This window comes from Callorhinus ursinus, unplaced genomic scaffold (genome assembly GCF_003265705.2).
Source record: "Callorhinus ursinus isolate GAN/ISIS: 27379988/994484 unplaced genomic scaffold, GSC_fseal_2.0 scaffold75, whole genome shotgun sequence".
Lineage (NCBI taxonomy): Eukaryota > Metazoa > Chordata > Mammalia > Carnivora > Otariidae > Callorhinus > Callorhinus ursinus.
The window spans coordinates 3,747,542-3,759,310 of record NW_027397137.1 but is presented as its reverse complement, the minus strand read 5'-3'; the positions used below and the strand labels follow the sequence as shown (position 1 = coordinate 3,759,310).

The window sequence follows — 11,769 nt, the reverse complement described above, 5'->3', positions numbered from 1 at the left end:
CTTTTTTCCTTCTCTTCTTTTTTCTTCTTTCTTTCTTTCTCCTTCTTCCTCATCGTTTTCCTCCTCTTTTATTGTCCTGGCTTCGACTCCAAATGTTGAATAGGTATGGCATATATCTATATGGTGCATCTCCCTGTGTTGTTCTCCATTTTAGAGGAAAATGTTTCAATATTTCATCTTTAAATGTAAGTTAATTTGTTTTTAAATATATTTTTTCTTTGAGGAATTAAAAAGATGAAATAATTTTATAATCAAATGAACTAAATAGCTCAAACTCAAAAGCCTCAAAGTAGAAAAAGCTTGTGACCAGAAGAAAAAAAAAGTAGATTTTGGGTCTGAGATATAGCCTCTACTCAAATATATTTTTCTTTTCTCAATAGTAAACCACTTTCTGAGCAATTGTGCTTATAACATATTAAAATATAAATTTCTCTCTTTTTTAAAGATCCTATTTATGTTAAACCAGGAAATGCCCAATCTAGCCTCATCCCTTTTCCTTAGCTTGAAAAGTTATCTTCCAAGGCCAACGGTGAAAAGACAAAGGCTTGTTGATTGACACTTTTTTCCTGTGGCTGACTCCCAAAGCCTCCCTCTCTCACTAATGGGATCGAGGTGGAGACTGAGGGGCGCCTGGGTGGCTCAGTCGGTTAAGCGTCTGCCTTTGGCTCAGGTCATGGTCCCAGAGTCCGGGGACCGAGCCCCACATTGGACTCCCTGCCCAGTGGAGAGCCTGCTTCACCCCTGCCCTTCACTCTGCTCTTGCTCTGTCTCTCAAAAAAAAAAAAAAAAAAAGGTGGCGATTGAGACAATGCTCGGAACTCAAGCTGTGTGCAAAAGGTTACAAAAACTTCACAGCTCCTAGAGGACCCCTCGGGGGGTCCCCTCCCCTTCTCATACCTCTAAACAAAGACCACGGAAGACACCACCTTGGTGAATGCCAGCCCTAGGTATGCTGATTTCTATTTCCTTAAAGTTTCATTTTGAGATTGATGAAGTCAATTTGTAGGTAAGCCTTCTGAGAGGCTACTGTATGGTGGTAGAAGTTCAGCCACCATCCTGGGTCATCTCCCTGCTATATCCAGGCAAACTGACCTCATTTGACACACATCCCAAGATGCTAACATGTTAATGAATTAATATGACATATGTGAATTCATGAGTGCTTCTGGTTTCCTACATGTCTACTCAGTATTGTTCTGCCACCTTAGTTTATGATCAGCTCATCCATGTACCTGGAGCCTATCACACACTCATCACTGTGTCAAGTGCCACGATGATACATTCTAGACTGTCCTCTGAGAGTCGTACTCCATTGGGGCATCACCTATAGCACTCAGGTGAAAACAAAGAAAGAAGTAAGTTCTAAGTTTTCTATCCCTGTCTTTGAAGGCAAAGCTTCGTTCAAGGACTAGCGAGAGCAGTTAAGAAAGATGTAAAGGAGGGGTGTATGAGCTTGAAGGATCCCCAGTCTTAAATCCAAAAACATTGAGAGGTGTGTGGGCGGGTGCTGGAAGGCAGGAAAACAAAACTGGGTTAAACCACAAGTGGCTGAATATATCTCTCTAGCTATTGTTGTCATTGGCAAATCCTGCCAACTCTATCTTTAAAATCCCAAATCCAGCTTTTGCTCCCCATTTGCCCCACCAGCATCTTGGTCCAAGTCACTGCCATGGTAGCCCAGGTTTTTAGTAGCTTCCTGCTGGCTTTCTGTGAATTCACCTCTGTCCCTACACTTGGTACGCATGCATAGATCTGACTTTGCCCTGCTCAGCTCTTTGGTGGCTTTTCATCACATGGAAACCAAACCAGAGTCCTTCCAATGGCTCAGGCCTTCCATGATCTGCCAATTTCCAAGCATATAGGTTTTCTTGGGGTTCCTCCAACACCCCCCAGCTCATCTTCTCCAGACCTTTGGAGTTGATGGTCCTGTGCTTGGAACAATCTCCCCTCTTAGCTCATAAGATCTTCTTTATCTCATCAATGAGGTCTCCACTGAAATACCACTTCTTCCTAGAAGTCTTCCTCCGCCACCCTGCCTGATCACTCTCTAAGCCTCTCCCAGCCTCATCTCTTCCTCGCATTTGTCATCACCTGAGACCACAGATGAATGCTTTGTCCTCTCTGCCATCTGCTCTGAGTCTAGATGCCTGGCTCATGGCAGATGGCTCATAAATATTTGGTGAATAAATGAATGCATCTAGCTCTGCTCCACTAGACTTCCAAAGGGGCTCAGTTCCCTGCCCACAGCAGCAGGGCTGTGTTCTCTCCTGATAAAACATCTTAAAGCTGTATTGTGTGCAGAAACCCCTCAGAATGCAGAGGCCCCTTGCAGAATGGAGTGTAAGTGTCTCTATGGAGTGCTCACTGTGAGAACAACTTCAGGTCCCCTCTCTTTTTGTCTGCAGAGCAGCTGTAAGTCAGTCACACCTCGGGATAGAAACCCCTGCCAGAGCGTTTTGCCTGCCCCTCTCGGTGTGCTTGCTCAGCACCAGGCAGGACCTATCTGTTCTCTTATAAAAGGAGCGTCTATGTTCCCAAGACTCTTACGTGAAGTTTCTGAAAAGGTTTGCTTACCTTACTTACTAATTAAAGGCAAGTCACATTTTTCCCCTGCCCGGTCTCTGCAGTCTTACCACCAATGGCCACTTGATAGCCACATCCAGGTCGGGTTACACAGATGCCCGTGATAATGCTGTGTGCTGTGATGATTGAGTCGACAAGGCTGAGTGACTCGGTGGAAGTATTTCCTGATTGGTAGAACCTGTTGGCAGCCTGCTTACCATCACGCTGGCTTTTATAATGAAAAAGGAAAATATTTCTGCTTTTAATGATGGCGGCCCCAGAAATGGTGAGTAAAGTGGGTGGGGGAGAGACGGTGCTTCTGAGAGAGGATTTCTCAACGTTTCTCAGTGTTGTGAAACCGACCGACGACGGCCTGGTTGGGAAGGGACTTCCATGCCTAGGTTCAAGGTTTCAGGAAGCATTTTACCACTTGTTCTTATTCTGATCATAAATATTTAAGCTGCGTAATTTGCCACATGCTGATAGTACGTGGCAAGTAGCAGCAGGAATCAAAAGCAAAAATCCGGATGTGAATTTACTAGTTTTCTAAGATACTTTTCAGAGCCACTTTTGAGATGGAAATGAAATAAATATTTTTAGTGCATAACTCTCGCTTCAATTTTCCTAAGACCACGTGAAGCAACACGAAGACAGAGTTTGTGTTAAAAGGCTTAATGGTTTCTTGTTGAATTTCAAACATTACAACCAGTAAACAGAAATTGAAAATGGGTGATTTAAGTATCTATGTTTCTATGCCTGTTGGAACCTACTTTGAAGAAGCAGGTTCCCAGAGAACTCATGCCTGACTGATACCTGGGAGGGTGAGCTGGGATTTAGTTGGGAACATTCCGCCATTTCCTTGCTCACTCCGCCCCTCTTAGAGTTACAGGAATGATTTCCAGAGGCTTCTGACCTCTCTGGCTTTGCGATGGGTGGAATTCTCTTGGAGGAAACAGAGCCCCAGTGTAGCTGGTGCAAGCTGGTGCATAGCTGGTCCCCAGCTGCTCCTCCCTTTGCTGTGTGGGGGACTGGGCACCCAGAGGGCACGGATACTTTCATCCTTAACTAGGTCATGCCCGCGAGAGCCAGGGAAGGGCTGTGTTTACAGAAAACTACAAATACTGTGGGTGAGTGTCTGTCCCCTCCCTGGTGCCATCTACATTTTTTGGGCGTGGACATTGTGTGAGTATGAAAAACTTCTTATGGTTATGATAGGTGTCCTATCATCTGTGTCCTATGCATGTGTAGGCAAAGGGTTGAGTTTCCGTGGGACAAAGAACAACGACAAAAAAGAGAAGGAAAGTGCTTTGAAAGTGATTTATCTTCTGAAAAATAAAGGTACAGTAATTTCTAAATCGTAAAAGGGCGTATCTCTAAAGATTGCTAGTCAACTGATTTTAAGATTGGTAGGAATACACAGTGAGAAAGTCATTATTTTAGCAGAATTCAGTTCATAGTTTTTCGTTAACTCCGGAAGTTTCTCTGTTACCTGCTGTGGCTCAGAAAAAAAAAAAACAAAAACGCGTTCTCGCTGGACACATACTTTTGATTAACGGGTACTGAATGTGCTTTATGTGGATTGTTGGATTTCAAAGATTTAACATGACAAAGATGCGTTGGACACTACAACTGTAAATAAGGGAGCAAACGCTTTCTGTTCTTCCTGGTGAAGGAGGCGGAGCCAAACGTCAGAGGTCCTGAAATAGTCACCATGGGGGAGACGGACCCACCTGCCGCGGAAGCCCCCTTCTCCTTCAGATCACTTTTTGGACTTGACGATTTGAAAATAAGTCCTGTTGCACCAGGTAAGTGGAACCAGGTGTGATTTCTGGGGAACTGTCCCCAGAGTGTCCCTCTGGGGACATCCTCACCAGGATTTCTCACACCCACAAGCTGGATGCTTGCACTTCCTTGGGTTTATAGAACCCTGGAGAGGGGGGCATTAGAGAGGGGCATCCCCTTGTTCAGCCCCTTGCCAACTCCTGGAGACAGAAGCTTGCATTCCCTGGATGGAGGTTTTCAGAAATTGAGGCTCCCTTTGCCCCTGGGAATGAGGGGTCAGGTCCTGCCAGAAGATCTCCGAGCCCCCCAGAAAGTCCTGAGAACCAATGTTCATCAGCTCTTCCGGGAAACTTAGAGTAAGCTGGGCATTGCTGAAGGTATTTGATGCCTAGAATAAAATCCAACAGCAGGAGACAAGAGTTGCTCTGAGCAACAAGGAGAGTTGGTTTTGTAAATAGGTCTCAAATGCAGGGCTTGGAACAGTGAGCCGGAATGCTGACCCCTGGGGCCAGCACGGGGGTTGCCTGGGGGCTCTGGCTGAGGTTCCAGAAAGCGTGGAGCGGGGGCCGCCCTAATGATTCCTTTTAAACCCTCTGGACAATTGAGGCTGGGGGGTGGTAGAGAATACGGGAGGTGGGAGGACAGGTTCCAAGAAAAGGCAAGGATACATAATTTAAAAATACAATGCAAAAAAATGAACATAAATATACATTTAAGAAATACCCTGCTATCACCTGACCCCCAAGATTTACCTGGTTTTTATGTTTGCCTTCATCCTCTTTCTGTCCTTGCCCATAAGTACGCATTCAAGCACACTGTAGGTATAGACAGGTGTTTCCCCATGTGCTGCTTGGTTTTTATGTATGCCTTTTGTTTATAACATCACAACATTCCATCAAGTAGATGTGTAATTTACATAGTTCTTTAAATCCTCATTTGTCATACAATTGTTTCTAATATTTTTATAGTACAGATAAGATGAGCTTGAATGACGCTATACATATTCACCTCTGCTAATTTTGCTTATTTCCTCATGATTAATTCCTAGCAGTGGGAATTCAGTAGTGCTTTAAATAAATAAGCAATGTATTGTTCATTGTAGTAATTTAGAAAACGCAGTTAATCAAAAAGAGTTTTAAAAATTACCCACAATTTTACCATTACTCAGAGATAACCTTATTTGTGCTTTAGTATTGGATTTCTTGCCTTTTTCTGATCTACACACCTGTATTTTCCTTTGGAAGTGGCATATTCTATTTTGAAGCTTTTTTTTCCCCCCAAATGAAACAATATCATGTTCTTCTTTCCATGGCATTAAATAATTAAATGTTCTTTAGGGGTTGGCAAACTATAGCTCATGGACCAAATGTGGCCCACTCCTTGGTTTTATAAATAAAGTTTTATTGGGACACAGACACATCCATTTATTCACCTATTGTCTATGGCTGCCTTAATGCCATAGTAGAGTTGAGCAGTTGCAACAGAGACTATATGGCTCATAAAGTTTAAAATATTTACTAACTGGTCCTTTACAGAGGAGGTTTGCCAACTCCCTTTCCCTATCATGGAACTAACTCTATACATGTGCTCTATCACCAGTTTCTTCTGATGGGCGTTCAGGCTGCTTCCCGCGCATCAGTATTACATATGCCACCTCTCTAAGTGTCCATATAGGTAGAAATTTATGTACATCAATGATGGCATCTTCAGATAAATTCTTGAAAGTGGTTTTACTAGGTCAAAAATTCCATTTTTAAGCCTTCTGGTTCGTATTTCCAATTTGACTCTCAAAAAGTTTATACAACGTATACTCCTCTTGACTATAAGTGGAGGTCCATTTCCTTTTACTTTGGGCTGCAGTGGCGATGCTACAACAGCAATCATAATAAATATTGTGAGGTTGATATGTAGTTACATTTGATTTGCAGTTTTTCAAATTCCCAGAGAGGTTGGAGGTTTTTTCGTGCTGGTTGATCATTTGCATTTCTTTTTTGGGAAGCTGCTAGGCATTTTGCTTTTTATTCCAGGCATGCTCTCAAAGACAGAACAAGGAGGGGGAGTGGGGCCATGGTAGTGCCCACAGGGCACCATGGCAGCTGAGCTGTAAAGGGGCAAATGTGAACGAGACAAAGGTTCTAATTGAGCAGCAATCTTGGAATCTATAATTAGGATGAATTTCCTAAATCTAACTCTTAGACACAGAGCAACTGGAAATGATAAGAGGTCATTCTTGGGGTTCCTGCTGATTTTTAAAGTGTAAGTGGAGTGTGGGCTCTCGGTAAGGGGGAGTTATTAATTTGGTGCAGGCTTCTGGGGGTGGGAAAGGCTGGAAAGAAGAGTCTGCTCTGTAAACTCAAGACCACTAATTGGTTGCCCTGGAAGGAACTGGTCTCCCATGCTGAGATAAAACAACCTCCATTATCATGATGTCATGCATCCATTCCATTGACTGATACAGTTGACCCTTGAACAACACAGGGGTGGGAGTAGTTTGCTGACTCCCCACCTAGCCAAAAATCTACTTATAACTCTTGGCTCCCCCAAAACTTAACAACTAACAGCCTACTATTGACCAGAAGCCTTCCTGATCACGTAAACACTCACTTAACAAGTATCTTGTGTGTTACACGTATTATACAGCGTGTTCGTACCATAAAGTCAGCTAGAGGAAAGAACGTGTTATCAGGAAAATCTTAAGGAAGAGAAAATACATTTGAGGTACGGTATTATAAAAAATCCGCGTGTAAGTGGACCCGCACGGTTCAAACCTGCGTTGTTCAAGGGTCAGCTCTATTTATCAAGGACTGCTGCACACCGGGTGTTGGTCTAGGCTCTGAGAACACAGCTGCAGAGCAAATTGCCTGCTCAATGTGGCCAAGACAAAGACCTTGCCCTCTGCCTCCCCCTCCTCGTTCTACATCCTTCAGGCCACGGACTGCGTGCCTTTCCTTAGTCTCCCTAACTTCTCCCTTTGCCCTCTTCCTCGTTCCTTCTCTTACTCTTCTTCTCCTTCTCTCCCACCTCCCCCCCCCATTTTTGTCTTCAAATTCTTTCTTCTTTAAGGAGCCCTGAATGATATTGGCCATTTTATAAGCACACCCTTTATTGCCAGAGGGTGAAGCTGTGGGTTTCCAAAGACAGGCAGGGGGAGATTTCGGGAGGCTTTCTGTGGGAGCCCTCTCAGCTCAACGTCTCTAAGCCTAGGGTGTGAGAGGGAGGGACATCGTGTCCTGAGTAACCGCGTGCTGAGAAGAAGGCTGTCTGCCCTTCCTACACTCCCACCTTCCCTGGGGACAGGGAAGTTGTCCCCTGTGGGGACAACTCTGGCATAGGTGTATTTTCAGGATTGATGAGACAACTTGCATGAAGGGGCCTGTTCTCCTTGGAGTAAATGTGCTGATGGAAATTCTCCTGGTTGCCCAGAGATGCTTGTACTTTGGGGCATTGTGACGCTTATATAGGGCATCCTCTTTCTCATCCAATCTGTCTGGTTCTTTCGGCAAGAACTGGGTCAGGTCTGGGGTTTACCCTACGTGCAACCGAACAAATCAGCCTGCCCAGTTTGCTGGATGTTGGCAGGAGACAGGAGACTCCCGGGTCAGACACGGAGGACGTTGTTACTCGTGGAACAAGCAGCACATGCATCCTGTTCGAGTCAGTTACCCATGCCCGCCAAGCCCCATGGAGGTGGTGCGGAACAGCCCAGGGATACTCTGCAGGCCCAGGGGGTCTGCATCACACGAAGGAACCCAGAACCAAGGCAACTCAAATCTTTTATAATGGAGTGCAAGCAGACCTGCACACACTTTGTCCCAAAGGAAGACATTGTATTTGTTAAGCCAGACAATAAGTAAACCTGCTCCTTGCTCTAGAGAGAGACATCATCTCTATCTTCTAAGGCTGCTTGCTCTGCCAGCATCCTCAGGGAGACAGTCTGGGACAAGGCTGTTGGTGTCACCATGCACCAGACTCACAGAGAATGGGCTGCTACATCATCTGGTGACTCCCTCAGGGGCCCCAGCCCTCCCTCTCCTCAGAGTACCCTGTTTGGGTTTTACGTGTCACCGCCCTCTGTGGGGAAGCGTTTCTGGGGACCTGGGCTCCGCTTCCCTCCTCTACCAGTTTCCTAGGGCGGCGGAGACAAAGGACGACAAACTAAGTGGCTTAGAACAACACAGGTCCATTGTCTCATGGTTCTGGAGACCAGAAGACTGAAGCCCAGGGGCCGGCAGGACTGTGTTCTCGCTAAAGCCTGCGGGAAACCCTTCCTCGCCTCTCCCCAGCTTCTGGTGTTTGCTGATGATCTTTGGGGTTCCTTGGCCTGTAGGTTCATCACCCCCATTTTCCCATGGTGTCCTGTGTCTCTTCACACCATTCCCTTCTATGCATGTCTGTGTCTGGCTTCAACTGTCCCCTTTTTAAAGGACACCAGTCCAATGAGATTAGACCCACCGATGGCTTTGTTCTAATTTGATGGCCTCTGTAAAAACTCCATTTCCAAATAAGATGATATTCTGGGGTCCAAACTTCAACACACTGAGGGGTGGGGCGGGACACAGTTCGGTCAGTAGCACCAGCCCCTAACCCGGCGTGGACACAAGTGGGTCAGGGGTGGAGCGCATGGGGCTTGAGCCTCTGGAGCACGTGTCCCCGGAGGGGTGGCCTTTGGTCTCACTACGGCGACTTTCTTTGGGCCAAAACATTCTCTGCTTTGAGGGGAGAGAGGATGGGTAGCTCAATTTTGAGTTTTATTTTATTCAAATCCGCTGCTCTGTGGCTCTTTGCTCTTCCCCCACCTTCTCGGTTTCCAGACGCAGATGCGGTTGCGGCACAGTTGCTGTCCCTGCTCCCACTGAAGTTCTTTCCCATCATTGTCGTTGGGATCATTGCCTTGATATTAGCACTGGCCATCGGTCTGGGCGGTGAGTACGATTCATTATTTAGTGAGCTCTCGAATGCCTGTCCAGGCGTTTAAACTTTGATGAGCTCCCCGCTCACACCGGCGGGGTGCTGCCACCCAGCCTTAATCACTGGAGGCAAACGTCTTTTGGGCTTGCTGACTTTGAGTCATGCATGAATGTAGGGCCAGCCTGGGGCCCAGGAGGGGTTGCTGGCCATGCACGGGGCTTTGTCACCAAGGAACCTGCCCAGTTAGAAGTACTGAAAGGCAGCTGATGAAATAGGATTCTGCGGGTGGGAGGGGTGAGGGGCCAGGAGAACACAAGGAGGCCATTTGTGCAAGGCCAAGCCTACCTGCCATTTTAACAAGAAGGTTCATGTGGCTTTTGAGAAAGTGAGTCATTTGGATGGACTCTGATAGGGAACAATATCTCTTCTTCTCTTTCAAACGACTGGCCCGCCTGCTCAGCTGTGTGGTCCCTGGTCCCTTGTCTTCTTGCCCAGGGTCGGAGACAATAGGAGGTAGACTGGGGGCCGAGTCGTCCTCGCTCTGGAACTCCTTGCTCAGCTGGCTTAGCCAGTCGGCCCGCAGCCATGCATTTTCTTTCTCGACCTTGAGCCCCAGACCTGTGGCTCAAGGCCACGGTGAGACAAAGTGGGGTGCCGCAGCCCCACCCTCTGGAATTTGGAACAGAAACTGGGCTGAGGGAAACAGGCTGCAATTTCAATGCAGGTTTCGTTATTGATGGCCAAGCTCAAGGTCACGTGGCCAGTGGATGGTTGTTAGTGTCGTCCACTGAAGAAGCCAGCCCTTCCTTGATGCCCTTGTCCCCTCCTTCCCTCAGTCCACTTCGATTGTTCTGGAAAGTACAGGTGTCGCTCATCTTTTAAGTGTATTGACCTGACGGCTCGATGTGACGGGGTCTCAGACTGCAGAGACGGGGAGGATGAGTACCGGTGTGGTAAGGCCAGGCTCCTCACGGTAGGAGGACAACCCGACCCTGACCTTGCCCATCCGTGCAGCGGGCCCAGACCCATGCCGCTCTCAACGCACGTCCTTACCTGTGATCCACCTGCCATGCGTCCCCAGGGGAGACTGAGCTGGGAGCACGGGGCGGGGGAGGACTGTTACATGGGGTCAAATTTCAGTTGGGGGAGAACACACATACCACCTCAGGGGGTCCAGGCAGTAAGAACTGCCCCTGCTCTGCAGGGTGGGGGTGCTGCGGGCGAGGGGCAGGACAGATTCAGCAGAGCAGGGAGCTGAGCCGGCTGCGGAGCGATCTCTGCCCGCGGGCTCAGCCTCGGCGGGCCGCTCACACCCTGATCGTCCTGTGCACCGGGCAGTCCGTGTGAGCGGCCAGAACGCAGTGCTCCAGGTGTTCACAGCCGCGGCGTGGAGAACCATGTGCTCTGACGATTGGAGAGGCCTCCATGCTAACGTCGCCTGTGCCCAGCTGGGCTTTCCAAGGTAATGTAAAGAACATTTCCTGCTGATGGTAAAGCATTTGATCGTGGTGACAATGGGGAGAGAGAGAGCCACCTCTTAGCGGGGCATTTACGGGGTGCGGCTGCTCATCGTCATGCCGCATCCCCCCGGCAACCTTGGTGTCATCCTCGCGCCCCAGGTGGGCACACCAAGCCCCCGCCTGCTAAGTGGCTTGATCAGTCACACGGGAAGGGGCACGTTTGGGGGTGTCTCATGGTCCGGACAGGACCCCGGATGCACACAGGAAATAGAGAACTTCTGAGCCGCCAGCTGCTCAGGCCATAGCCAGAGGGTGGCTACGTGGCCCCCATGCGCCGGGGGCCGGTGGCCCCACGGATGTGTGCGCACACTTCCCAGGAGCCCTAAAGACCCAAGTTTGAAAAGCCAGCCATTTAGGGAAAACACAATCACTTCAAACAGTTGTTTGGCAACATGTAGGAGGGACAGCGCTGGGAGTGGGGTCTTCACTTTTCAGCGTTTGGTTTTGTCTACGTGACGTTTTGTGCCGAGGGGACACATTTCTCTCCTCCTCTCTCCCGGCCCCTCCTCTGACCCCCGGCCCTGCTGTCCTCTGTGGCCTCCCACCACGGCACCCCAACCCCCTTTGCTCCTGGCCCCCCCGGGGTTCAAAGCGGGTAGACTCTCTGAGTTCCCAGGCTCCTGGGTGTTTGCACCTGAATCCCCACGTCCTCGGCCCAGTTCCCCGACTTGGGCATTAAAGCCGGAAACTGCTTGGAATCCAGGGAGCCTCAATTTTTAGATCTGGTGCATCATCCTCTCAGCTCCTTTCTTCAGTGCCCGTGACACCCCAATGTCCCCCAGCCTGTGTCCCTGAGACCGCCTCCTTCTCACCTGTGACAACCTGGATTCAGGAATCAGCGGCAGTTCAGCCCTGTGACAACAGCCAAACCACGCACACAGATGCCTCCCAGGATTATGTAGACTTCACCCCTCGCAGACAGGGAGGAGGGGGCTCACACCCCATGCGCACACACACCACACGCACATGCACAGACAACACGCACATGCCACACACA

General features: G+C 48.3%; 1 protein-coding gene across 3 annotated transcripts in view; it reads left to right on the top strand.

The window, feature by feature from the left end:
- The first annotated feature begins 2,747 nt into the window (after nucleotides 1–2,747).
- TMPRSS3 (transmembrane serine protease 3) overlaps nucleotides 2,748–11,769 on the top strand; it is a 23,217-nt gene continuing 14,195 nt past the window's right edge. For 2 of the 3 annotated variants that reach the window (XM_073887044.1, XM_073887043.1), the window contains exons 1-5: nucleotides 2,748–2,848; nucleotides 4,235–4,367; nucleotides 9,156–9,266; nucleotides 10,089–10,205; nucleotides 10,591–10,714. In XM_073887044.1, the coding sequence (XP_073743145.1) occupies nucleotides 2,828–2,848; nucleotides 4,235–4,367; nucleotides 9,156–9,266; nucleotides 10,089–10,205; nucleotides 10,591–10,714 (506 nt within the window). In that variant the 5' untranslated portion in view covers nucleotides 2,748–2,827. Of the gene's footprint in view, nucleotides 2,849–3,646; nucleotides 3,690–4,234; nucleotides 4,368–9,155; nucleotides 9,267–10,088; nucleotides 10,206–10,590; nucleotides 10,715–11,769 lie in introns of those variants that run through there. The other variant, XM_073887045.1, reaches the window with a different exon arrangement.